The following is a 27,169-nucleotide window of genomic DNA, read 5'->3' as shown; positions in this document are numbered from 1 at the left end:
CCCCTTAACTTTTGCAAACGTGTACAGGTGGTTAAAAGTTATTCTTACAACCCGTCGGTAAATGGTTTTGAACATACCACCAACACAATGATATTCTTTCATAATTTAATTCCCTTTTAATGAAATAATTTGTTTTTAATTCATTTCAAGAGATGCTGACCAATTATGGTTAATAATACTAAAAACTAGAGGGGACTCAGTTAGGCTGAAGCTCCGTATTGTTTCATGGTACCGGAAGTCTGATGCTTCGTCAGTCTGTCGCGACTCTTGTTGTATGGGTAATTTACATATTCATGTATATATACTCAATTTGATTATGTTCATCTGTGTAATTATATGGATAATATCCCTTGCATTATAGCCGTTATTAGGTCGATAATAGTATTACTTCCTGTGTCGTTATTGCAATGATACTGTGTATGTCCAATCTGATCCAAGCCGTCCATGAAAAAGGTGGAAACACTAGAAAGCCCTCTTGCCCACTTGCCCCGACTGTGTGTATCTACCTGTGTATTGTAATCACAATCTAATCGTGTACCCACGCGCTTGCCGATTATCTCCCGACGGTGGGGGAGCGCTTGGAGGGGGCGGGGGCCACATGCTGGCTTCATCGGTTGCCCACCTGTTATTGTTGTATCTACCTGGCCGGTGCACCTTTGTGGTGTTGCCGACAGACGAGAGGGGACGGGAAGGTTTTGGTAAAATTCGTCATTACTCTGACAGGTTGTATATTCATCAACAAAACCTGTGTACACATCGGAATTGCAAAGTCGGTGTGAGGTCGGATACATTATTCAGCTCGGGTTCAGTATACAACCTACTTACTTGGTATTTGGAATCTTAAGAAGAAGGATAAAGCTGCACGCGGTAGGTGCAATTTAATTCTAATTTTCGTTTAGCTTTCTGTCATTGATAAAAAAAAAAAATGCAAGTTTATGAATATCCTGAAACGAAATAAGTCCGTGCTAGAAATAATCATAAAATAGTAGTTTCAACTAGAGACATACGTCCCTGTTTCTCTAGTTTCGATTTTTTTCAAGAACGAGATTTTTTTTTTTATCAAAAGGGAAAATTAAATGAGTGGATGACCTTTTATATATTTTCCTCTCTCCCCTTGGCACTATTTTTAAGAATCTTTAGTCTTAAAAGCGATGTATAACGTTTAATAGAAATACTTGTTCGATACATAAGTGATAAGTGATGCTTTTCATATTAACATAACGGATACAACAGTATATTTTTTACTCGGAGTCGTCTCCCTTGTATAAAAAAAACATCTGAATTTCTCTGTCTAAGAGTTATTTCCCTTAGGAAAAAAGTCATTTTGCTAATGCGTTTTATTTATTCCTGCTTAACAGCATCGATAAAGTAAATGATCTTTAATCGATGGGTCTAACGTTCGGCTAATGTGATGGTTTTATTTTTTATAAATTTTGTTTAATATACCCTTTCAGACAATAGTAATGACGTATAAAGTAATGCAGACTGTATTTTGTATGAAAACAAATGTTAAAAATGACCTAACACATATTAACGTAACGATGCCTTTGGCAGCGTTTTTTTTAATTGATGACTCTTTCGCTTCAATGCAATATAGTTTGCCTAGATATAAACGGTACCTGTATGACAGTAAACGAACCTATCGTAAAAACAACACGTTGAGCGAAAACATCTATTTTAGCATTACATAAAAAAGTCATCGATCTAAGTATGAACGTATTAATAGAGTTTTAGAAAAACTCATACTCACTATAATTTAAGCGTATCAAACTGACGCCGATGGTCTGGCTGACGATTTCCGGTGTTTTGTTTTGGGGATGGTCAACATAATCTCCATATTCAAGAAAAATATGCCAAGCATGAATGAAACAGCCAATACAAATTAAAACACTGAGTCAATACATCAATATAAATATTTGAATGCAATTACTGAAGTTTTATTTCTGTTTGAGCCTACAATGCTGTCTATTCCGTCTGGCTCATTGACTGGAACAACGTATAATAGACAGTAAATCACAAAACCACTGCAATTTGTAATTCTAATGCAAAGTTATCAGGTACGCGATTGGGTTGCAATCATGTACGTCATTTATTTCCGTGAAAGTTAATATAAACTTAATTTATTTTTCAACAATCTATATCAACTAATATAAATCACTCTTGTTGGCCCAGATAATAGCGCATGGAGTTAATGTTGGCGGAGACCGGAGTACCCGGAAAACCCCAAGTGTTCGGGCAGGTAACCCCATATCTTTGAAAGTTGTATATCATATTCTTTGATGAACGTATGGTCCTTTCATTGTCGGCCATCACGTACGTTCATGGTTGTCCGTTACGTACACTTACGTTCATGGTTGTCTGTTACGTATAAATGGTCTGTTCATGGTTGTCCGTTACGTACACGTACGTTCATGGTTGTCCGTTACGTATAAATGGTCCGTTCATTAGCGGCCCTCACGCACGTTCATGGTTGTCTATTACGTATGGTCCGTTCATTAGCGGCCATCACGCACGTTCATGGTTGTCTATTACGTATGGTCCGTTCATTAGGGGCCCTCACGTACGTTCATGGTTGTCTGTTACGTATGGGCCGTTCATTAGCGGCCCTCACGTACGTTCATGGTTATCTGTTACGTATAAATGGTCTGTTCATGGTTGTCCGTTACGTACACTTACGTTCATGGTTGTCTGTTACGTATGGTCCGTTCATTAGCGGCCATCACGCACGTTCATGGTTGTCTATTACGTATGGTCCGTTCATTAGCGGCCCTCACGTACGTTCATGGTTGTCTGTTACGTATGGTCCGTTCATTAGCGGCCCTCACGTACGTTTATGGTTGTCTGTTACGTATGGTCCGTTCATTAGCGGCCATCACGTACGTTCATGGTTGTCCGTTACGTATAAATGGTCCGTTCATGTTCCTTATAGTCATCTTCCATCGTTGTCAATGATGTGTTGAAACCATCCACCTGTGCATAAGCAGGGTGCTCGACATGGATTGTCCAGGTTGCACAACACTACCGAACTCATGCTGATGTTTCTAATGATGTTATATATCTTGTCTTTGAATATAAGGCTTATATTTTCAAATATGATTGTGAAATGCTACTGAAAAGCGTACTTTCCTATAGTTAAATATCGATCGTGGTGAGGGTCAGTGTCTGTAGCTTGAAGATTGGATAGATGGTTAAATTTAGCTTTTAAAAAGAAAGTAACTAGGTATTTAGAAATACTTGTCTGAAATTTTCTATGTATTTGGTGAGAGTTATCATAGAGGTATCCTCTATAAGAGTTACTTCCCCTCTTTATTATATTAGAGTTACCTCCCTTATAACATGAAATTCTCTATCAGGCCTACTTACCTGGTACTCCATCACTGATATCCTTATGATGCTTCCACGGAAATCAACATCGGTAAAAAGAGTTTCTTGCGCCTTTGTTGGTCAAGAAGAAAATACTGAAAGTCCAACATTTTACTTAATAATGTGTAATATTGATGTGTTGATTATGACTTTTTTAAGTGCAAATCAAACGAAATGTCTATTGATGAACAATTCATGAAAAATAACACAAGTAAATTCTTCAAAGCATATCAAATTAATTCCAGTGTGTAAAATTTTAAGTTGAAATGCTTCATTGGTTAACATATCTTTAAATAAGGAAACGAAGCGAAGTTTTATCAATCCTTACGATGGATCAAACTTCTTCTCATGTAATTTTTGACCATGAGGTTGAACACTTTGAATACTTTGACAGACATAGCCATAACGTTTTACATTGAAGGGTGTTCAGTTAAAGGGAACCAACAAGTTATACTTTATGATTAGTTATGTCACTATTGTAAAAACAATACAAATCACACGTTGTCATACATGTGACAGAATTGTTGTTGTTCGGAATTCAAAGTTTGAAAAAGAAATTAAAAATAGAAATGAAGGAGTCGAACAGGGACCCTTTACAATACAAAGCCTTCATTTTACCAATGTTTCCATACAGGAATAAATGCATCAAAATTGGTGTCATACTTATGGATCACCAAGCAAAGCTTGACAGGGAAAGATACTCTAAGCCAGAAAAAATTCCTTTATGTTGCATACTATATAGAGGAGAGAAATCTTGGAACTCTTCTTCGCGAAAAAAACTGATGCAGTGGTACCCTTTACCTTAGGGTGATTTATTCTGTAAACGTGGTGGCTTATGTAATTTTGATGAAAACAATTACGACTGTTTTAAGTTCTTATTCATTGAATACATTACTTTTTTTCTGACAAAAAACATTTTGTAATCGGACAATACCGATAAAAAAAAATCTTCAGAATTGTGGCTTTTTTTTCCCACGCAATCAAAATTCACAATTTGTTTTTCACCATATCTTATCAAAATTAAATTTTCAATTAGTGGTGTACAAGGATAACGTACATCAGAAATATAAACTCTTAGGATGTTGCTGTGCTATTTCAAAAAGTGGCCTGCATCTTTGATGGTATACATTTTGTTTGTGTATGAAAGCAAGATTAGTCGCGTATAGAAAATGAAACATAGAAGTATTATGATTTACGGTATTCCTTGATTTTTATGGGGTGAAAAGACATTTTTGCCAAGGTTGACTGTGGTAGATATTTTCCTTCATTATAGAAAATAAATAACAACCAAACAAATTTAAAATAAGCAACAAAAACAAAAATCTGTTGTTTTTTTTTGTTGGAATTTAGGGTTATATTTCGGTAAGATGACTAGGCTTTTTTAAGACATGACTTTTTCGATCGGCTCTCATTTAATTAGCCTGCAGATGCTCCGGCGGTACCATCGCGGTCCCGTCACAGTGACAACCAGGGGAGGCAACTCATGCAAATGAAAATGGTCAAAAGTGAAGAATTCAATGTATCGTCCGGGTTCCATGTCTGTGTTGAATGCATGGAATTGTTAAGACATTTATGTGATTTGATAGATTCCCCTAAAACCTAGATTGACCCCTGCCTAACACAAACCGTCCCCAAATGACCACTCCAAACAAGAGCTAGCTGCGTCCATGTAGGGCTATATGCTAACGAATATTTGTCGACAAAAAGTATTACCATATATACTGCAGACTTAAGTATTATCATATCCTATACTAATGAACAGAAACGAACCTTTCCTGACAGCTATCCTGAAACCACTTTGGTCTTTTCAACATCATCCGTCCAAAGATAAACATTAGTTTGCAGAAAAAGTCCATATGGTTCAGATTATGCACACTACTTATAAACTCTAGTCAGAGAAAAATGTCTTAAGGTATCTGTAGCCGAAGGAATCACTCAAATCTTGATTTACCTTGCTATCTCCATGTATCCCGGGGATAAACCACTCATAACTTGCTCAACGAGAGGCTTGGGCCCCATGGGGCCGCTAACAACTCTGTATGTGACTTTTAACATACGTTTGATCGGACATATCTACAAGTAATCCTGTAGGCTGTGGTTTGTGATCGATACCCGTACGGCCACTTGGTCAGTTTTTCAAAAGGACTTGAATAGTTTCGGTGCCTGCTCCATTGAAATACGTCTCGGGTCGACAAACCATTGTTTTATTATGTTGACTTTTTAATATTCTAACTTCCGTCAGTCTTAGTTTAATATATGTTTAGTTTTTGTGTTAATGAGCCACCACAGGAAATTCGCAATCCATCTATTTTTGTCAGTTTAAATAAATTATCACAATGCGAACGGATCGGATAAAAGTTGTCACAACGTCCTCTGCGCTGAGTTCCTGAATAATAGCAATGGCCTAAGCAAACGTAAACAATCAGAAATTAAAAACAAACTGCAAAATAACACGTCAAGTCAAGTTAAGATGAAAAGGCATCATACTGGAGCACCATCAACCATCGAACCCCCCCCCCCCCATAAAATAAGAAAAACAAACAAACAAACGGAAAAAAACCCACATCGAATCAAATATGACGTCCCGTGTCCTTGACCTTTGACATCCCGTATCCTTGACATTTTACATCCCGTGTCCATGACCTTTCATATCCTGATGAAAAAAAATTGTTCTTACGGCGTACAATGGTTTATTTTTTCTTACTGCGTCTTTAAATGTACTGGAAGATTATGTTTCGATATCTTATCACTAGAAATAGAAATTTGTAGGCACCTGTTTTTTTTTCATATACAAAAATTATCGGATATATGTCATTCATACTAATATATATATAAATATAAAATTAGTTATAACTAAAAATATAATTTGATATATCCTTTCTGTTGGTACGGAGTTTTGTAAAATAATTTACCTGCTAAATCCCATTTCATCGTTATCTTCTGTGCTCCTTTTACGCAAAACCCCAACAAGCTAGCCATACACACAAACATTGCACCCTGACCCTTAAATATTTATAAGAAAAAAATAGATGTTTTTGATTGATTATCTATATGTGACAGGAGATGATACTATTTTTATCATTTTCACTGTAATGCCCGCAAATTTTCATTTAATCTAATTCTGTCTAAAGAGGCAAACCCAAAGTGTTACGAAAAACCCAAAGTGTTACGAAAAACCCAAAATGTTATGCGTAGCTATTTAAAAATTGAATAAATTCCCATATCGCGAGCAGTAGTCGTGAGTAAACGAAGAACTGATGCTATGTATATGATTTTAATTAGTTAACAGGCGTATCTCGTTATAGTGCCATCATTTGTACATCAACGAAATTTAGACGTTGTAAGGAGGGGTGACAATACATTTTTAAGAAAAATTAATAAATGTGACATTGAAAACATTGGCGATATACAACGAGGCAGTGCAACAGATGACTTTATATATTGCGTATTTAGAGTGAGATATATATAGTATCAGTTTCTGAATTTTCAGCTTGAAGCAAACTGAATTGTTGGTTTGCCCCAAGTGTCGAGACATTTTTCGAATCGTACTCTATTTTCTTTTTACTTACCAATCTGTATTTCAAGCAAAATCTCCAGCAGACAGACAGATATCCATCAACATCTTTTCACCCGTACGTGTTTTTGACACTAATATTTACTGTGTACCTGTGATATTTAGACCCTCGTAATGTAAATCTTAATTTGATCACTTAAACCTGTATGTTTACGCTACTGGTAACGCTAGCAGACATTAGTGTCAAATTATATATTTATGATGTGATTTTTACACTTGGTACAAAGGCAATGTGATAGATTCAACATAAATGTGCTCTCAGCTAGAACAAACACTTCTATAGACAAACTGACAGACTCGAAGAGACAATCGGGTCTCCCTATATTATCAATGATAATTTCCAATTAATCACGTTAATTATGTGATTGAGATGCTTACGGGGTTATTACCTGTTTGTTGGTAGAGTACATGTGTAAACACCCTGTCGTTGGCCCTCCGTTCACGAATTAGTGAGTTCTCCCATTGCGCGTGACTTGTATCAGGGAGTTGTGATAATTATCACCTGAAACAATAGGTTCTATATTATCTACACTTGTATCTTCCTCTTGAGACAATGGGTACAGGTGAAACATGCCCCGCCCTGGTGAGAATGACCTAAAGGTGCTGTTCGGTTCGAGGAGTAGACCGTCGATATGTCAAACTAATTATTAAAATGTGATTTTAGGAAGTAATTGAAATTAAGGAGAGATACTCTAGGGCTGTCTCGTAATGCATATATAAGGTGGTACATAGGCTAGGAACGTCAGTATACCTTCACCTTTCTCAGAGTCAACATAGCGAACATATACTTATAAACCTATCACTAAGCTGCAACATAGGAAACTAAGAAGGGATTGTTTCACAGAGGTGAGCGTTTAACATTTAACCGCAATATAGGATATTTCTTACCTGGCATTAAGTATTGCTTCAGGTTCTGTTCGTCAAAGTTGGGTTCAGACTCTTTTCGTTCATTTTTGAGGCGAATTTGAAAGAAAAAAATAAGTTTCACATGGGGATGCTGGTATTACTACAATCGAAATGAGTCTCATAATGTTTATATGTGCATGCTATTGGTACTAACTTAAATATTTAAAATAAGCTTAAGTGTTAATTAATTATACCAATTGAAAAGTATTGTTAATTTTTCAAAACCTTTTTTTCTGACTAGTATAACGATTTATATCATTAATTTGTTTCATATTGAATTATCATTTTTTTAGCGTATTCAAGTTGGATAATCTCATGTTTCATGTCTGCTACTGATAGATGCTATAAGATAGCACACTGCCAGTTAATTATTAATATATAAGGATTGACTCGGACTCGGTATCAAATGGTTTCATAGGCTAAATCAAACGTTCAAATTAATTTTCTCTTAAACAGCGCAACAATATGAGCATTTCTGTGATTTTGTTTCAAACGTGAACATTTTGATTCCGGAATGTGAATGCTTTGTCCTTAGTATCAATAATAACTAATTATTCAATCTTACCTGAGAGTTTGGCTTTAAGATCTAGGGCACTAAAAATACCTAGCTGTACAACATAATTATACATAGAATATTTTAATTTTACATAATTTAAATATGTAACAATTTTCCTTATTTGAATATTTAATTCGTGGTTTTGTCTAATTTAAATATGTATTATTTTTTTCTAATTTAAATATTAAGTTGTCTAATTTAGATATTTTCTTATATGTGTGATTAAAGTATTTTTTAATTAATTTTTTTTTTCTGACCAGTTTAATGGTTAGGCCATAAATCATTATATCTGTTACTATTAAAACCAGTTAATTTTATAATCCCATATCAGTTCCCTAGCAGGATAACCATTACATGGACATCACTGTAAAATGCCTTGTAAAACTATTTCGTCGAAGTCCATTAATATGTCTTTATGACCTAGTTATGCGACTTCGGCCTCTGACCTGTCATATCCACGACTGGTCAGTCATAAATCTCGGATCTAAGTATCACTGTTGACCAGTATAACACTGGTAGCTACAACTACTTGGACAACTTCGGACACGTTGACCCTCTGGGGTCAAATCAATGTCCACCCTATTACACATGTCACCAAAACAGGTTGTGGTCAGTATTGTGGACCATGCGGTCACTACAGGACACAATATTGGGTAAAGCTGGGTATAAAGTACCTCAACTGACCACTTGGTCCATTTAAGTCCGAACACACCCGACCGAGCGCCAGATCTAGGAATAACTAACCTAAAAAGTGTGTAATATTACAGTGATAGTGACTAATGCATCACATACCGTCTTAAACCTCTCCAACAATTTACTTGTAATATGATCGTTTCTTCAAAACTGGCTCTTTTTCATTACAGAAAGATGAACTTCTCAGCATTGAGCAAGATGGATTATTCCGAGACCAGTTTTGAGGTAAGTTGGTTTGACACGATAGAATAGAAATAGTGGAAGAAACAAAGATAATATAAAGCATTTTTAATATCTACAATTCAATCATTTATCATCCATTATTGACAACTATATTAAAAATAATGATTATTTAATTCAATAAGAATTGTTCACATATATATGGTATAAATAGGACAATATATACAGTATATGTTTCTGTAGTTTTATCGTCAATATCATTGCCTCCACAGTTCAGCCCCCTTGGTCTGTTGAAGTTTGAAGATGAAGAGCCGATGGACTTGGCTGACGTTATGACACCCCCAGGCAAGGTCGTGCATCCCCCTCCCGTACAGGATGAGGACTCGGGACTCGGCATGGAGTTTGTAAGTAGAAAAAAATCAAGGATTGTTGGACGAGACTTTTTTTGTGTTAAGGCTATATGCTACCTTAAACCATTTACAAGTAATTTATCATTTTCTTTGTCTTATATTCACGTAAGTGATATGTAAGTGTTTAACGATACACTGAGCCTCAAAAGTTACGCATAATCAAAACTTTAGAAACTCAACATATTAATGACAAGAAATACAAACCAGGAAATACCTTTGTTATGAATATTGAACTGTTATCGATACAATTGGTTCTTTTTAGGACGCATGCACTGACAGTGACAACAAGCCAGACACCCACGTGATGCAGACTCCAAAGTTCAAGGACGTAAGTACTGAAAGATACAACCTATCGGTCGGGGGTTGCCTAAGTATTATATGAAAATATTCAAATACGTTCAAGACAGAAAATAATATTATAAAACCTCATTTATAAACAAATATATTTACTTTCGTTTTTAACCAGATTTTTCAGTCATTAATTGGGTAAAATAACATAAAATCACATTTTTTTTTAATTTACTGAAGAAAAAAAATGAAAATAAAAATATCAAGAAATGATAATAGTTTCTGTACACCAACCATCCAATATTCTCCATTGTGATGATATGAATACTGTGACGATCATTAACATCACTGTTTTTCTATTTCTCCACTAGATGTCGCAGTCGTACTGTCGCCGACGAACGCTGTTCCAGAAGTCCAAGTGTCTCATTGACGACGGTTCCATCTCCAAGCGACCGAGATTAGATGACTCTTGTAAACAGAACAAATCCAGGAAACCACTGACGAAATCCTTGTCGTTTGGGGTAAGTTTACATTGGTAGTAATTAAACCTAGATGCGAATTAATAACTAGTAAATAAGATGTATCAATATTATGGACGACGCGTGTCTTTAACTCTCCTCTCTTAGTTTTTATTTGAGTTTTGTTTTCTACGATTTCCATTCAAAATCCAATCAATGTTTTGCTCGATGGTTGAGTCATTGGGAAAATTGTTACAATACAAACATATACATGTCTTTTACAATTTGAAAATAACCTAACGAGAGTTATATCTGTTTCTACTAAAACGTTTATTTTACGTCAGGAAGTCAATACATTTTCATGTGATTTCTGCCCGGGAAAATTATTTCGTGAACTATGACGTCACAATACAGTTTCTTTGAATAAAGACGCCTCGAAAACAGTGTATACTCAAGAAAGTCCATTTAAATTGATAAAGTTTCCATTTTGCGAACTTTGCATTGATGCCTGCACCTCATTTAAAATTTAGATTTCTTATCTGTTACATTGTTGTGACGTCTTCTTCCAGGCTGAACCTTTCACACGTTGTGAAGTCATTACTGCTGTGGAGCGACTTGTGGAGGAGGAGGACCTGATCGGTAACGGAACCCAAGCCTTCTGTCTACCCATAATCCCTGGCAAGCACTCTGACCTGAAGAGCATCACATCCGAAACGGTAAGTGCACCCAACAGAGTGTAAGAACATTGTAACTGAAGTTTTAGTTATCAAAATAATTAGCTTCCATTTTTTTTTTCAATCCCTGACAAAGTAACTGGAACAAGTTCAGCAACATTTACAGAGGGTTCTGTTGTCATGAATCTTCGATTCATATAATAAAATGCGCGTCCCTAGGACATTCTCTTCCATCATTCCCTCATGAAATGTCGAATACGCCATTTTCAACTGAACTGTCACTTGAATTTAATAGCATCGACACTATTGGACTAAGTTGTTGGACAGTCGAAACATTCATAAACTACCACAATCTCACCAGTTGGGACCCAGCAAATAATATTTATCTGGTTTATTCATTATATTAAAATTGTTTTCAGATGTCTGATGTTTTGGCGGGAAAGTTCGACGACTCCGTCAGCAGTTTCCGCGTGATTGACTGCCGTTACCCCTATGAGTATGAAGGAGGACACATTAAGGTAAGGAGGTTGGCGTTTTACTTCTGTAATACTAGTGTATCATGTAGACAACACTGTTTGTTTGACATCGACCCTAGTGTATTACACAAATATTGCTCTACGATGCATCTCACAAAGTTCATTTTTCCGATGTCAGAAGAAAAATGATGTTTCCCCATTAACTGTAACTTCTAGTGCGTACCCTTGCCTAGTATACATAATTTTTATAATTAGTTCATAATAAGCACTGTTAAAGTGTTAACACTATGACTATATGTAACCATTTAAAAAAAAGTTTTGACTAGTCATACTGATTTATAGAAAACACGAGCGGAAACTCAATATTTATTTTATTTATCCTAAATAGAAAAATCTTTTTCTATAAATTTCCTGTTCACTGTACCATAACAAGTGTCCCCTGACATTCCTTAACCGCTTTGTTTGACGATTGTAGAATGCCGAGAACAGATACACACGAGACCAAGTTACGGAGCTGCTGAAGGATAGGGAGGTTGCCCGAGGTGACCGTCGGGATATTCTCATCTTCCACTGCGAATTTTCGTCCGAGAGAGGTCCAAAAATGTAAGTAATGACGTTGTTACATTATCATCTCAAACCGGAAGCGATTCATATAATCAATGTACACAAGTTTGTTTTAGTTTCGAAATAATTACAATGTCGTTTCAAATTTTGAGTTCTTTAATGATCTTAAACTTAACTAGTGCCAAAAACTTTCTTTGTGTACCGGCAGAAATAAAACATGTTTAAATTAATATAATAATAAACAGATCGAAATGTTTTGCAACGGTGTCAGTCGATCACATTCAAGATAACACTTACTATTCAAAATAGCTCTCATTGTTTTATGTCAGTATATTTGAAACAATAGAATTGTATTTTAATGTTCTCCTTTGTCTACAGGTGCCGATTCCTCAGGAACAAAGACAGGGAAATGAACACTGACAACTACCCACTCCTCAACTACCCGGAAGTGTACCTTCTGCATGATGGGTACAAGGCTTTCTACGAAACTAAGCAGGTAAATATGTCGTCTTATCCTTTGATGTCATCTGCGACGGTCAATCTGATTGTACGAATCCGGACTTTTTAAATTTACATTTTGACATGATAGAATAGGTTTTAATATGTATTGACATTTATATGATAAGATTTGAAATGTGGCACTGATTTCAAAGTTGATTTTTGTTTTATTTATGCGCCTGACATATGGAAACAAAAATAGACAAGAAAATAGAAATTACTCAAAAAAGAATAAACCGATTAGTGTTATCAAATAATATTAAAATAACAGACATACGTAAATTCAGAACGGATATTACTACAGTTTGAAACCCATGTTTGTATTATCTAGAAAATTCTATAAAGTGTGACTGGAAACTATTATTAACAACTTATCAATTGTTTTACCTTTTGATTTGCAGGAAATGTGCGAGCCCATGGCCTACAAACCTATGCTTGACAGAAACCACGCCGATGACCTGCGTCACTTCCGGTCCAAGTCCAAGTCGTGGTGTGCAGGACAGAAGAAAAGGTCAAGCCGCCTCATGTTTTAGATCAATGAATAAACAAAATACAGACAATTTTGCATGGACTTTTCGGACTGGAACTCCCGAGAAGAGCATCCATCCGATGCTTACTGGATTTTCAGTGAATTTTCAAAAGAGAGGGAATCGTTAAAACGGGTAGTGAATTATTAAAAACTGGACTAAAACTTTCTGAAATGGATCATGATATTTTCCCCTGAACTATTATCAACAATTCATTTGATTTGAAAATGTTGATGCTATAAGTGCTATCTATGTGCGTGTGTCGTGTACATAATGTGTGACTATTTATTTTACTATTTATGAAATTGTTAAATAGCTGTATATGTGTGTGTATGCGGCGTAGTTGTACCTATGTAAAAGATTAATTGTAAATATTCATTTTTTCCGGAGCATAGCAATCCAACCCGAACTCAATTGACACGAAGAAATACAGATTATTTTATATATCAAATTATTATATTCTCCCACCATTTCTATATAAAATTACCAAAATATATTCAAATTTGTGTTTTATTGTTTTTTTATTTTATTTTCAAAATTTCCTTTGAACGATTGAAAAGCCTGAAATAATTAAAGCAGTGACTGAAAATTGTTATTTCTGCCAGGAAATTATGGTTGTTTTCCATTGTTTGGTACCGTGGAATGAAATGCAGTGTTGTCTTTATATAGCTTCAGTTTAAATTGGATAGTCTTTAATTTCTCTACACCATTCATCTATTCTCATTCCTTCAAACACGTTATCTCTTCTCTCCATCAAAAGTGTACTGGAACTTGTATACAGAATCAAATGTAAACTCGTGTACAATGTATATATATATATATATGTACATATCTGTATATAGTTAATATATAAAAGTGTAGTTGTATATGTATTTATTTAATATATTATATATAGTATTACGTATGTAAACAAAGTGTATACAAAGGTCAATGTATGTAAAGTATGTAGAAACGAATGCCGAGAAAGCAGAATGGGAGAGAGAGAAAGAGGAAAAAACATTGATAGGGAGAGAAAAAGAGGGAAACAGAGGGAATGAAAACAAACAGAATGAGAAGAGGGAGAGAAACGGACAGAATGAGGAAAGATGGATGGAAGAAAACAGGGTGAGAGGAGATGAAGAGAAGAAAGACAGTAAGAATGAGAGAAAAGGAATGAGGGAGAAAAGAGAGATAAAAGATATATGAAAAGATTTATGAGAATCTTTTTTTATTATTTCTAAGCTTTTTCTTCCTAATCTGTCGATCTTAACTTATATTGTTATAATAAATTGTTGAATTATCGCATACATTGTTTTTTTTGTTGTGCTTGATTACTGAGGATGTTGTCTTGTAATGTCACTTCAATTGGTAAATATACTCAGCAGACCTTTCTAGCACGCTTGGACATACGAAAAGTCATTCCACCAAATACGTCGGAAAACTCGCGATATACACGTACATATTGTAAAGAGAAACATCCAAAATGCAATAAACAAGACTTATTCGAAAAAAATAGCACAGATATCTCCGAAAGTATTGACTCTACTTCAGTATGTAGAATGAATTGTGCTCTACATTAGATTTATTTTTCGATTGATTTTACAACAAGGGTCCCATAAGATATTATTCAGTGACAAAAAAACAATAAAACCACCTTATATAATATCTAGCATACAGATTTAAGACTAAAAAGAATTTGAAACTAGCACCTCTGATTCTAAACAAGGAAAATGAAGAAATTTTAGCACACTGATTCCTTTGGGCCCCACCCTACAGCCCTTGGGGGTAGGGCTGGCTCAAATTTTTCAAAGTATCAAACTGTCAACTCAGGGTTATAATTCCAATCAAGTTATTAAAATGTAATATTCAAAGTATCATTTGCCATTATAAACCATAATAAACACGAGACCCGCCAATCAATTTGGTAAGACCAATCCTATACTCTTTATCAAAGTTGTTTCCCATGATTTGTAAAAGCATAGAATCAAAATAAAATATAAAATATATTGCAACTGACCGAATTTTGATTTCAAGTTGCTTTACCGTCTTAATTTATATATAAATTATATCAACTATCTCCCCCGTCTCGTGTTCCAGATAAAAAAAAAATCTTCAAAATATATATATATTAAATCATTTATCATTGTTTGGCACTGCCATTATACAACCCTATAAAATTCAGGTTACATTCATCTAGCTGTATTGACATTTCTGATGCAGATTCCTAAATAATTATTAAAGAAATTTGTATTCATATGAGAACGAACGCTTAAAGGTCAGCGTCACTATGACGCTTCTCCTCTCCGTCTTGTATAACATGACATCATCGTTAGACTCTGTTTGTGTTTGAAGATACAGTCTTAAATATATGTTAAAAGTACAGTTTTTAGAGTCTAAATATACGTATTGTAAGATTAATAAAAACCGATGCGTACTTACGGTATCAACGCATTTCGGTTAAAATTATATGTGATATGAAGCTGTAGCTTGTATGGTCAAGGTCACACTGAGGTCTAAGTTCGTAAACATAACTTTGGACTCTCTGAAAATTGCTCAATGAAATCTTTGGATACATTATATACCGGATATGGTAAGGCGTTGTGTTGCATACAACTATTGGGTCCAAACACCCAAGGTTAAGGTCACATTGAACATAGAAAGGCAGTGTGTCGCATACCATTTTTCATGTGGTCTATACACCTAAGGTCAAGGCAACATTGAGGTCAAAGATCAAATTCATTTTCCTAGTCATAAGTTCTGACTCGCTGAATAAAGTTCGATGAAATTTTACGGATCTATGAAAAATGTAAGGCGTTGTGTCGCGTGCCATTTTGTGGTCCGTATGTCTAATGTCAAGGTCTCGGTAAATTCAGAGGTCAAATTGTTTGTTTTAGTCTGTAACTTGTGTATCGCCAAAGGTCAAAAGTAAATAAATCTAGAATCCTTGGAGTACTTTCGCTTTAAACAGTTAAGGCATTTCAGGGATAGGAATGGTGCCAGGTATGATCAGTTGAAGATGTGTAACAAATACCAGCCAGTATGCAATATTTCATGCCTTCAAACGCACACTTTGTTCCAGTCTCGGTGACATGTTCGGGGAGCATAATCCGTTAATTTTACTTATTTTATGTTTTCTTACCCGCCTCCACCCTAAATTCAATTAAGATGGGATGCTATCTTAATAATGAGACTATGTGATTATTTATATACATGGACGATTCCATAAACTGACTCGCAGAAATGTTTATAGTGAAGCGTCACTGCACTTTGGTCTGGAGGAAGCCTTTAGCTGAGATATCAGCTCACTACTGAAAACGTGAAATACTTTTTCATTAAAACAAAATTTTAGAGCTTTCTACATTACCGGTGAATTCATTATATTGTATAGATGGGTGGGTTTTTTTAAATTCATTTGAAATAGAAATTTTGCAATCAGCCGGAGAAAAAATCCTATGTCATTTGGAAACCACATAGACCTAGTTTTGGGCAAATGTTAAAAAGACGAACATATTTACAGCTATATACCACAAGTTTCTAGCACAGGAGCCAAACTAGTATGAATTATTCTGACGTTTTATCGACTTTTTTCATATCGGTCTGTCGTTGATTAACGTCAGAACTCCGGCCCTCTATAATATGCGGGAAATATGCGACCCGCGCCCGGAGCGCACTTCAAACTGATATTTTAGAAACAAATCGTCACTTTCACACACATGTCGCATATGGATCGAACGATCTATTCTTGATGCACGTGATGAACATACATAACATGCCTCAAACAACCAATACAATCACGAAAAACATATTTTTTCAAACTTACTTATTTTTATAGCCCCGCCTTCTAATGCCACGTGACTAAAATCTCGCCGGCCTACGTCATAACGTTGGGAAATACCTTCGTTAACGCGAGATCTCGTCAAGTCATGTGACATTGCTCATGGCCTAATTTCCATTAAAAACATGGGTTGGTATAGAAAACGTTGGAAAATACTTTTCGTAATGATCTTTGAAACATGTTATTGATACCACCTAGTGCATAAAGAATAGATCTTTCGATCCATGTGCGACATGTGTGTGAAAGTGACGATTTGTTCCTAAAATATCAGTTTGAAGTGCGCTCCGGGCGCGGGTCGCATATTTCCCGCATATTATAGAGGGCCGGAGTTCTGACGTTAATCGACGACTGACCGATATGAAAAAGTCGATAAAACGTCAGAATAATTCGGACTAGAGCCAAACCTGAACTCTTTCAGGTCTGCCCTTGCTAGTTTCAACCTTCCATAAAGTGTTTTTTGTTTTTATCTTATGATAGTTGTAATAGTACAAATTTACAAAAATAATTGTTTTTAACATTTTTAATGCCACCTCCCAGGATCAAGTGCACTCAAACCTTTTAGTCTGATCCTTGTAAAGGAAGAAGAAGAAGAAGAAGAAGAAGAAGAAGAAGAAGAAGAAGAAGAATGAAGCTTATTGTCTTTAATTCTGACAAAGCCTGTTGCTACATTGATTGTTAAGTATCTGAGAAAACAAAACAAAAAGTTGAAACTTGTGAAGGGTCAAAATATGTTGGTGACACCTGTGTAACGTAAAAGGACGTCGTTTTTATGGTATATGACGTCGTTTTTATGGTATATGACGTCGCTTTTTAGATGTTTTATCATATATTTTTTGCATTGTTTTGTATGACCTTCTGGTATGCTACCGTGCGGAAGAAGAAGATTAATCAACATGAGCTCATACACTTTTTTATAATTGTTTTGAAATAAATTAATTTTAAAAGTTGCCCGGGATTAGAAGGAGGAGATATATGCGGGGTTGTGGGATGGCTTATATTCTTGAAATTATTTCCATCGTTCAGAACGAGTCGGTTGTCCTATTTTTAGATTTTTGCTGTACATAAGTCAACAGAGAATAAGTATCACCGTCAGATATATGCGGTTTTGACTATACTTCTACAATTCTATTTATTAGTATTTACGTTATCCACTGATGTTTGACAATCTAACTGTTACGCAACGTTATTCCCGTTACGTCGCCTAAGTGGGACATTTTTCGGAAACTGAAAAGTGTAGTGCGACCTTTTGTTTGTTATTGAACTGACAGAAAAAAATATTATAAAACCTCATTTATCAACAAATATATTTACTTTCCATTTTAACCAGATTTTTCAGTCATTAATTGGGTAAAATAACATAAAATCAACATTTTTTTTAAATTTACTGAAGAAGAAGAAATAAAAATAAAAATATCAATAAATGATAATAGTTTCTGTACACCAACCATCCAATATTCTCCATTGTCATGATATGAATACTGTTACGATCATTAACATTACTGTTTTTCTATTTTTCCACTAGATGTCACAGTCGCACTGTCGCCGACGAACGCTGTTCCAGAAGTCCAAGTTTCTCATTGACGACGGTTCCATCTCCAAGCGACCGAGATTAGATGACTCTTGTAAACAGAACCAATCCAGGAAACCACTGACGAAATCTTTATCGTTTGGGGTAAGTTTACATTGGTAGTAATTAAACCTAGATGCGAATTAATAGCTAGTAAATAAGATGTATCAATATTATGGACGACGCGTGTCTTTAACTCTCCTCACTCTATTTTGAGTTTTGTTTTCCACGATTTCCATTCATTTTTATTTTTTTATAAAGAAGCCTCGAAACAGTGTATACTAAAGAAACTCCATTTAAATTGATAAAGTTTCCATTTTGCGAACTTTGCATTGATGGCTGCACCTCATTTAAAATTTAGATTTCTTATCATCTGTTACATTGTTGTGACGTCTTCTTCCAGGCTGAACCTTTCACACGTTGTGAAGTCATTACTGCTGTGGAGCGACTTGTGGAGGAGGAGGACCTGATCGGTAACGGAACCCAAGCCTTCTGTCTACCCATAATCCCTGGCAAGCACTCTGACCTGAAGAGCATCACATCCGAAACGGTAAGTGCACCCAACAGAGTGCAAGAACATTGTAACTGAAGTTTTAGTTATCAAAATAATTAGCTTCCATTTTTTTTTCTATCCCTGACAAAGTAACTGGAACAAGTTCAGTAACATTTACAGAGGGTTCTGTTGTCATGAATCTTCGATTCATATAATAAAATGGNATTGGGAAAATTGTTACAATACAAACATATACATGTCTTTTACAATTTGAAAATAACCTAACGAGAGTTATATCTGTTTCTACTAAAACGTTTATTTTACGTCAGGAAGTCAATACATTTTCATGTGATTTCTGCCCGGGAAAATTATTTCGTGAACTATGACGTCACAATACAGTTTCTTTGAATAAAGACGCCTCGAAAACAGTGTATACTCAAGAAAGTCCATTTAAATTGATAAAGTTTCCATTTTGCGAACTTTGCATTGATGCCTGCACCTCATTTAAAATTTAGATTTCTTATCTGTTACATTGTTGTGACGTCTTCTTCCAGGCTGAACCTTTCACACGTTGTGAAGTCATTACTGCTGTGGAGCGACTTGTGGAGGAGGAGGACCTGATCGGAAACGGAACCCAAGCCTTCTGTCTACCCATAATCCCTGGCAAGCACTCTGACCTGAAGAGCATCACATCCGAAACGGTAAGTGCACCCAACAGAGTGTAAGAACATTGTAACTGAAGTTTTAGTTATCAAAATAATTAGCTTCCATTTTTTTTTTCAATCCCTGACAAAGTAACTGGAACAAGTTCAGCAACATTTACAGAGGGTTCTGTTGTCATGAATCTTCGATTCATATAATAAAATGCGCGTCCCTAGGACATTCTCTTCCATCATTCCCTCATGAAATGTCGAATACGCCATTTTCAACTGAACTGTCACTTGAATTTAATAGCATCGACACTATTGGACTAAGTTGTTGGACAGTCGAAACATTCATAAACTACCACAATCTCACCAGTTGGGACCCAGCAAATAATATTTATCTGGTTTATTCATTATATTAAAATTGTTTTCAGATGTCTGATGTTTTGGCGGGAAAGTTCGACGACTCCGTCAGCAGTTTCCGCGTGATTGACTGCCGTTACCCCTATGAGTATGAAGGAGGACACATTAAGGTAAGGAGGTTGGCGTTTTACTTCTGTAATACTAGTGTATCATGTAGACAACACTGTTTGTTTGACATCGACCCTATTGTATTACACAAGTATTGCTCTACGATGCATCTCACAAAGTTCATGTTTCCGATGTCAGAAGAAAAATGATGTTTCCCCATTAACTGTAACTTCTAGTGCGTACCCTTGCCTAGTATACATAATTTTTATATTTAGTTCATAATAAGCACTGTTAAAGTGTAAACACTATGACTATATGTAACCATTTAAAAAAAAGTTTTGGCTAGTCATACTGATTGATAGAAAACACGAGCGGAAGCTCAATATTTATTTTATTTATCCTAAATAGAAAAATCTATTTTTATAAATTTCCTGTTCACTGTACCATGACCAGTGTCCCCTGACATTCCTTAACCGCTTTGTTTGACGATTGTAGAATGCCGAGAACAGATACACACGAGACCAAGTTACGGAGCTGCTGAAGGATAGGGAGGTTGCCCGAGGTGACCGTCGGGATATTCTCATCTTCCACTGCGAATTTTCGTCCGAGAGAGGTCCAAAAATGTAAGTAATGACGTTGTTACATTATCATCTCAAACCGGAAGCGATTCATATAATCAATGTACACAAGTTTGTTTTAGTTTCGAAATAATTACAATGTCGTTTCAAATTTTGAGTTCTTTAATGATCTTAAACTTAACTAGTGCCAAAAACTTTCTTTGTGTACCGGCAGAAATAAAACATGTTTAAATTAATATAATAATAAACAGATCGAAATGTTTTGAAACGGTGTCAGTCGATCACATTCAAGATAACACTTACTATTCAAAATAGCTCTCATTGTTTTATGTCAGTATATTTGAAACAATAGAATTGTATTTTAATGTTCTCCTTTGTCTACAGGTGCCGATTCCTCAGGAACAAAGACAGGGAAATGAACACTGACAACTACCCACTCCTCAACTACCCGGAAGTGTACCTTCTGCATGATGGGTACAAGGCTTTCTACGAAACTAAGCAGGTAAATATGTCGTCTTATCCTTTGATGTCATCTGCGACGGTCAATCTGATTGTACGAATCCGGACTTTTTAAATTTACATTTTGACATGATAGAATAGGTTTTAATATGTATTGACATTTATATGATAAGATTTGAAATGTGGCACTGATTTCAAAGTTGAATTTTGTTTTATTTATGCGCCTGACATATGGAAACAAAAATAGACTAGAAAATAGAAATTACTCAAAAAAGAATAAAGCGATTAGTGTTATCAAATAATATTAAAATAACAGACATACGTAAATTCAGAACGGATATTACTACAGTTTGAAACCCATGTTTGTATTATCTAGAAAATTCTATAAAGTGTGACTGGAAACTATTATTAACAACTTATCAATTGTTTTACCTTTTGATTTGCAGGAAATGTGCAAGCCCATGGCCTACAAACCTATGCTTGACAGAAACCACGCCGATGACCTGCGTCACTTCCGCTCCAAGTCCAAGTCGTGGTGCGCAGGACAGAAGAAAAGGTCAAGCCGCCTCATGTTTTAGATCAATGAATGAATAAAATACAGACAATTTTGCATTGACTTTTCGGACTGGAACTCCCGAGAAGAGCATTCATCCGATGCTTACTGGATTTTCAGTGAATTTTCAAAAGAGAGGGAATCGTTAAAACGGGTAGTGAATTATTTAAAACTGGACTAAAACTTTCTGAAATGGATCATGATATTTTCCCCTGAACTATTATCAACAATTCATTTAATTTGAAAATGTTGATGTTATAAGTGCTATCTATGTGTGTGTGTCGTGTACATAATGTGTGACTATTTATTTTACTATTTATGAAATTGTTAAATAGCTGTATATGTGTGTGTATGCGGCGTAGTTGTACCTATGTAAAAGATTAATTGTAAATATTCATTTTTTCCGGAGCATAGCAATCCAACCCGAACTCAATTGACACGAAGAAATACAGATTATTTTATATATCAAATGATTATATTCTCCCACCATTTCTATATAAAATTACCAAAATATATTCAAATTTGTGTTTTATTGTTTTTTATTTTATTTTCAAAATTTCCTTCGAACGATTGAAAAGCCTGAAATAATTAAAGCAGTGACTGAAAATTGTTATTTCTGCCAGGAAATTATGGTTGTTTCCATTGTTGGGTACTGTGGAATGAAATGCGGTGTTGTCTTTATATAGCTACAGTTTAAATTGGATAGTCTTTAATTTCTCTACACCATTCATCTATTCTCATTCCTTCAAACACGTTATCTCTTCTCTCCATCAAAAGTGTACTGGAACTTGTATACACAATCAAATGTAAACTCGTGTACAATGTATATATATATATATGTGTACATATATGTATATAGTTAATATATAAAAGTGTAGTTGTATATGTATTTATTTAATATATTATATATAGTATTACGTATGTAAACAAAGTGTATACAAAGGTCAATGTATGTAAAGTATGTAGAAACGAATGCCGAGAAAGCAGAATGGGAGAGAGAGAAAGAGGAAAAAACAGTGATAGGGAGAGAAAAAGAGGGAAACAGAGGGAATGAAAACAAACAGAATGAGAAGAGGGAGAGAAACGGACAGAATGAGGAAAGATGGATGGAAGAAAACAGGGTGAGAGGAGATGAAGAGAAGAAAGACAGTAAGAATGAGAGAAAAGGAATGAGGGAGAAAAGAGAGATAAAAGATATATGAAAAGATTTATGAGAATCTTTTTTTATTATTTCTAAGCTTTTTCTTCCTAATCTGTCGATCTTAACTTATATTGTTATAATAAATTGTTGAATTATCGCATACATTGTTTTTTTTGTTGTGCTTGATTACTGAGGATGTTGTCTTGTAATGTCACTTCAATTGGTAAATATACTCAGCAGACCTTTCTAGCACGCTTGGACATACGAAAAGTCATTCCACCAAATACGTCGGAAAACTCGCGATATACACGTACATATTGTAAAGAGAAACATCCAAAATGCAATAAACAAGACTTATTCGAAAAAAATAGCACAGATATCTCCGAAAGTATTGACTCTACTTCAGTATGTAGAATGAATTGTGCTCTACATTAGATTTATTTTTCGATTGATTTTACAACAAGGGTCCCATAAGATATTATTCAGTGACAAAAAAACAATAAAACCACCTTATATAATATCTAGCATACAGAATTAAGACTAAAAAGAATTTGAAACTAGTACCTCTGATTCTAAACAAGGAAAATGAAGAAATTTTAGCACACTGATTCCTTTGGGCCCCACCCTACAGCCCTTGGGGGTAGGGCTGGCTCAAATTTTTCAAAGTATCAAACTGTCAACTCAGGGTTATAATTCCAATCAAGTTATTAAAATGTAATATTCAAAGTATCATTTGCCATTATAAACCATAATAAACACGAGGCCCGCCAATCAATTTGGTAAAACCAATCCTATACACTTTATCAAAGTTGTTTTCCATGATTTGTAAAAGCATAGAATCAAAATAAAATATAAAATATATTGCAACTGACCGAATTTTGATTTCAAGTTGCTTTACCGTCTTAATTTATATATAGGAGTTCAAACAACTCTGAAATAGAACTCTTCCGCCATTATAACTGATTCAGTGATACTAAACCTAACTAGACATTTATGAAGCATTGTAAGTGATGATATCCAAAAGGCTAAAAAGTCAGTGTTATTTTTTCGTTGTCTTTTTTTGTTGGGAAAATCTTCGATGTTATGTTGGACTGATTTGATCGCATCTTTTGATTTTATATACGAATAATTGAAAATGTAAATTTGTCGACTATTTTAGGGGGGGGGGGATCAACTATCTCCCCCGTCTCGTGTTCCAGATAAAAAAAATCTTCAAATTATATATATATTAAATCATTTATCATTGTTTGGCACTGCCATTATACAACCCTATAAAATTCAGGTTACATTCATCTAGCTGTATTGAAATTTCTGATGCAGATTCCTAAATAATCATTGAAGTAATTTGTATTCATATGATAACGAACGCTAAAAAGGTCAGCGTCACTATGACGCTTCTCCTCTCCGCCTTGTATAACATGACATCATCGTTATACTCTGTTTGCGTTTGAAGATACAGTCATTGATATAAGTTAAAAGTACAGTTTTTAGAGTCTAAATATACGTATTGTAAGATTGATAAAAACCCATGCGTACTTACGGTATCAACGCATTTCGGTTAAACTTATCGCGTGCCATTTTGTGGTCCGTATGTCCAAGGTCAAGGTCTCGGTAAATGTGCCATGTCGGACTCAACTAGTGGACAAGACAGCAATACTATACGTAAATAATTGTTTTCAAAGGTCATGTATGATGCAAGTGTAGTATTCCTACCCATATGTTGTTGTTACATATAACGGTATTGATACCTCGTGCCTGTCATGACTTTTGCATGCATCTTTTTCTTTCGCCGCGATATTTACATTTGGCCTTGTTGATGATGCGCGTGCGGTAAAGTTACATCACTGATCTGGGTCAATTGAGAGTTTTAGAATGTCAGGTGACGATTTAGGATTTCTTTAATATAATTATAATTTTTACTCTTAGGGAGTGAATTTCAGCAAAATTTGTATCGGTATATTTCTTAAGAAGGTATTTTAAACATGTGTATGCCATTTTAGCAAATATGACATTTTCCCCCCGACCAGCCCCTTTAAATCATTTATCATTGTTTGGCACTGCCATTATACAACCCTACAAAATTAAGGTTACATTCATCAAGCTATATTGACATTTCTGATGCAGATTCCTAAATAATTATTAAAGAAATTTGTATTCATATGAGAACGAACGCTTAAAGGTCAGCGTCACTAGGACGCTTCTCCTCTCCGCCTTGTATAACATGACATCATCGTTAGACTCTGTTTGCGTTTGAAGATACAGTCTTAAATATATGTTAAAAGTACAGTTTTAGAGTCTAAATATACGTATTGTAAGATTAATAAAAACCCATGCGTACTTACGGTATCAACGCATTTCGGTTAAAATTATATGTGATATGAAGCTGTAGCTTGTATGGTCAAGGTTACACTGAGGTCTAAGTTCAAAATCATAACTTTGGACTCTCTGAAAATTGCTCAATGTAATCTTTGGATACATTATATACCGGATATGGTAAGGCGTTGTGTTGCGTACAACTATTGGATCCAAACAGCCAAGGTTAAGGTTACATTGAACATAGAAAGGCAGTGTGTCGCATACCATTTTTCATGTGGTCTATACACCTAAGGTCAAGGCAACATTGAGGTCAAAGATCAAATTCATTTTCCTAGTCATAGTTCTGACTCGCTGAATAAAGTTCGATGAAATTTACGGATCTATGGAGAATGGTAAGGCGTTTTGTCGCGTGCCATTTTGTGGTCCGTGTGTCCAAGGTCAAGGTCTCGGTAAATGTGCCATGTCGGACTCAACTAGTGGACAAGACAGCAATACTATACGTAAATAATTGTTTTCAAAGGTCATGTATGATGCAAGTGTAGTATTCCTACCTATAAGTTGTTGTTACATATAACGGTATCGATACCTCGTACCTGTCATGACTTTTGCACGCATCTTTTTCTTTCGCCGAGATTAAAGTTCGATGAAAGAGGTATGGCGGAAAACTGCCCGTATTTCCCTAAGTCGGCAGTTATGAAAACGGGGGAAAAAATTAAGGAGTAAAACATTTCGGGTATCAAAAATGTTTCAAAGGTATACAAAACCAATTGAATATGAATTTTTAAACTGCTGAGAAATTAGATATTGCTAATATGATACTGCAAATATAGCCATATACACTATATCTATGAAAGTGATGGGGTTTCCCGGACTTTAAAAAATACTTTCAACACTTTCCCATCCGAGGACCAACATTTGAATAAACTTTCTGTGACTGTGATGTAATTTGCAAAAACAAATCGTATTACGGAAAAGTGGTCCTCCTTTGGGAAAGTGCTCAAAATAATGAAAAACAGGGGTGATCAAGTTTCTCTAAACTGCGACCGGTGTTTCTCGGGTTAAATAAGTTTGTAATTGCCAATATCTATATGTTCTATGTAGCCGAATGTGTAACGCAGTTTACTTGCGACTAGAAAATAAAATGTGCAGGTTCGAATCCTCCTTCAGTTATTTTTTTTTTAAATATTTAGGCATGTGATCATTTTCTTTAATAAGGCAATAGTGGGTTTTTTAAATCGATGGAAAATTTTGTTTTCATTTTAATAACATACCTATTGATTTATCAGTTTTGTTAGTAAAAATTTCTTTACTATTTAGTGCGACATACCTCTATCGAAGCATGTCAACAAATCCCTGTACACGTGTACAGTACAGCTATGCTTTGTAGGTAAGACACTATTTTTGATGAAATCTATGAATTGTTTTACCCTCCAACTGGCAATAGTAATTATATCAAGTGCTTAAACACCAACAAATAATGCCGAAATACCAAATATGTGGTCTGTTTACAATAATCTATTCTTAGACATGGGATTCCGATATTGCTACCTGTATAAAAATACCCGAGGACGCGTCATAACAGTGCACGGTTGGATGCGCGCACTAGCGTAACATAGCTTTGGGGAAATAGGCATAGCAACCCGCCATATCTCTTTACGGATCTATGAAGAATGATAAGGCGTTGTGTCGCGTGCCATTTTGTGGTCCGTATGTCCAAGGTCAAGGTCTCGGTAGATTCAGAGGTCAAATAGTTTGTTCTAGTCTTAACTTGTGTATCGCCAAAGGTCAAATGTAAATAAATCTAGAATCACTGGAGTACTTTCGCTTTAAACAGTTAAGGCATTTCAGAGATAGGAATGGTGCCAGGTATGATCAGTTCAAGATGTGTAACAAATACCAGCCAGTATGCAATATTTCATGCCTACAAAACGCACACTTTATTCCAGTCTCGGTGACATTTTCGGGG

The 27,169-nt window shown here is 35.2% G+C and overlaps 2 protein-coding genes across 6 annotated transcripts in view; both read left to right on the top strand.

The window, feature by feature from the left end:
• The window catches only part of LOC110451777 (M-phase inducer phosphatase-like), a 28,146-nt gene extending 14,124 nt beyond the window's left edge, over positions 1–14,022 (top strand). For 4 of the 5 annotated variants that reach the window (XM_021499947.1, XM_021499948.1, XM_021499951.1 and 1 more), the window contains exons 2-10: positions 9,263–9,317; positions 9,545–9,676; positions 9,945–10,010; positions 10,342–10,491; positions 10,998–11,144; positions 11,522–11,620; positions 12,054–12,181; positions 12,521–12,638; positions 13,042–14,022. In XM_021499947.1, coding sequence (XP_021355622.1) covers positions 9,267–9,317; positions 9,545–9,676; positions 9,945–10,010; positions 10,342–10,491; positions 10,998–11,144; positions 11,522–11,620; positions 12,054–12,181; positions 12,521–12,638; positions 13,042–13,173 — 1,023 coding nt within the window. In that variant the 5' untranslated portion in view covers positions 9,263–9,266 and the 3' untranslated portion in view covers positions 13,174–14,022. Of the gene's footprint in view, positions 1–7,694; positions 7,784–9,262; positions 9,318–9,544; positions 9,677–9,944; positions 10,011–10,341; positions 10,492–10,997; positions 11,145–11,521; positions 11,621–12,053; positions 12,182–12,520; positions 12,639–13,041 lie in introns of those variants that run through there. The other variant, XM_021499946.1, reaches the window with a different exon arrangement.
• Positions 14,023–14,097: 75 nt separating this feature from the next.
• On the top strand, positions 14,098–22,251 carry LOC110451745 (M-phase inducer phosphatase-like). The gene is made up of 7 exons (XM_021499914.1): positions 14,098–14,271; positions 18,504–18,653; positions 18,952–19,098; positions 20,120–20,218; positions 20,652–20,779; positions 21,119–21,236; positions 21,640–22,251. Exons 1-7 carry the CDS (start codon positions 14,098–14,100, stop codon positions 21,769–21,771), a joined length of 948 nt encoding a protein of 315 aa, XP_021355589.1. The 3' UTR covers positions 21,772–22,251.
• Positions 22,252–27,169: the final 4,918 nt, after the last annotated feature.

The sequence above is a fragment of the Mizuhopecten yessoensis genome, unplaced genomic scaffold (genome assembly GCF_002113885.1).
Source record: "Mizuhopecten yessoensis strain PY_sf001 unplaced genomic scaffold, ASM211388v2 scaffold6169, whole genome shotgun sequence".
Taxonomy (NCBI): Eukaryota; Metazoa; Mollusca; class Bivalvia; order Pectinida; family Pectinidae; genus Mizuhopecten; species Mizuhopecten yessoensis.
This window is presented reverse-complemented; position numbering and strand designations above follow the sequence as displayed.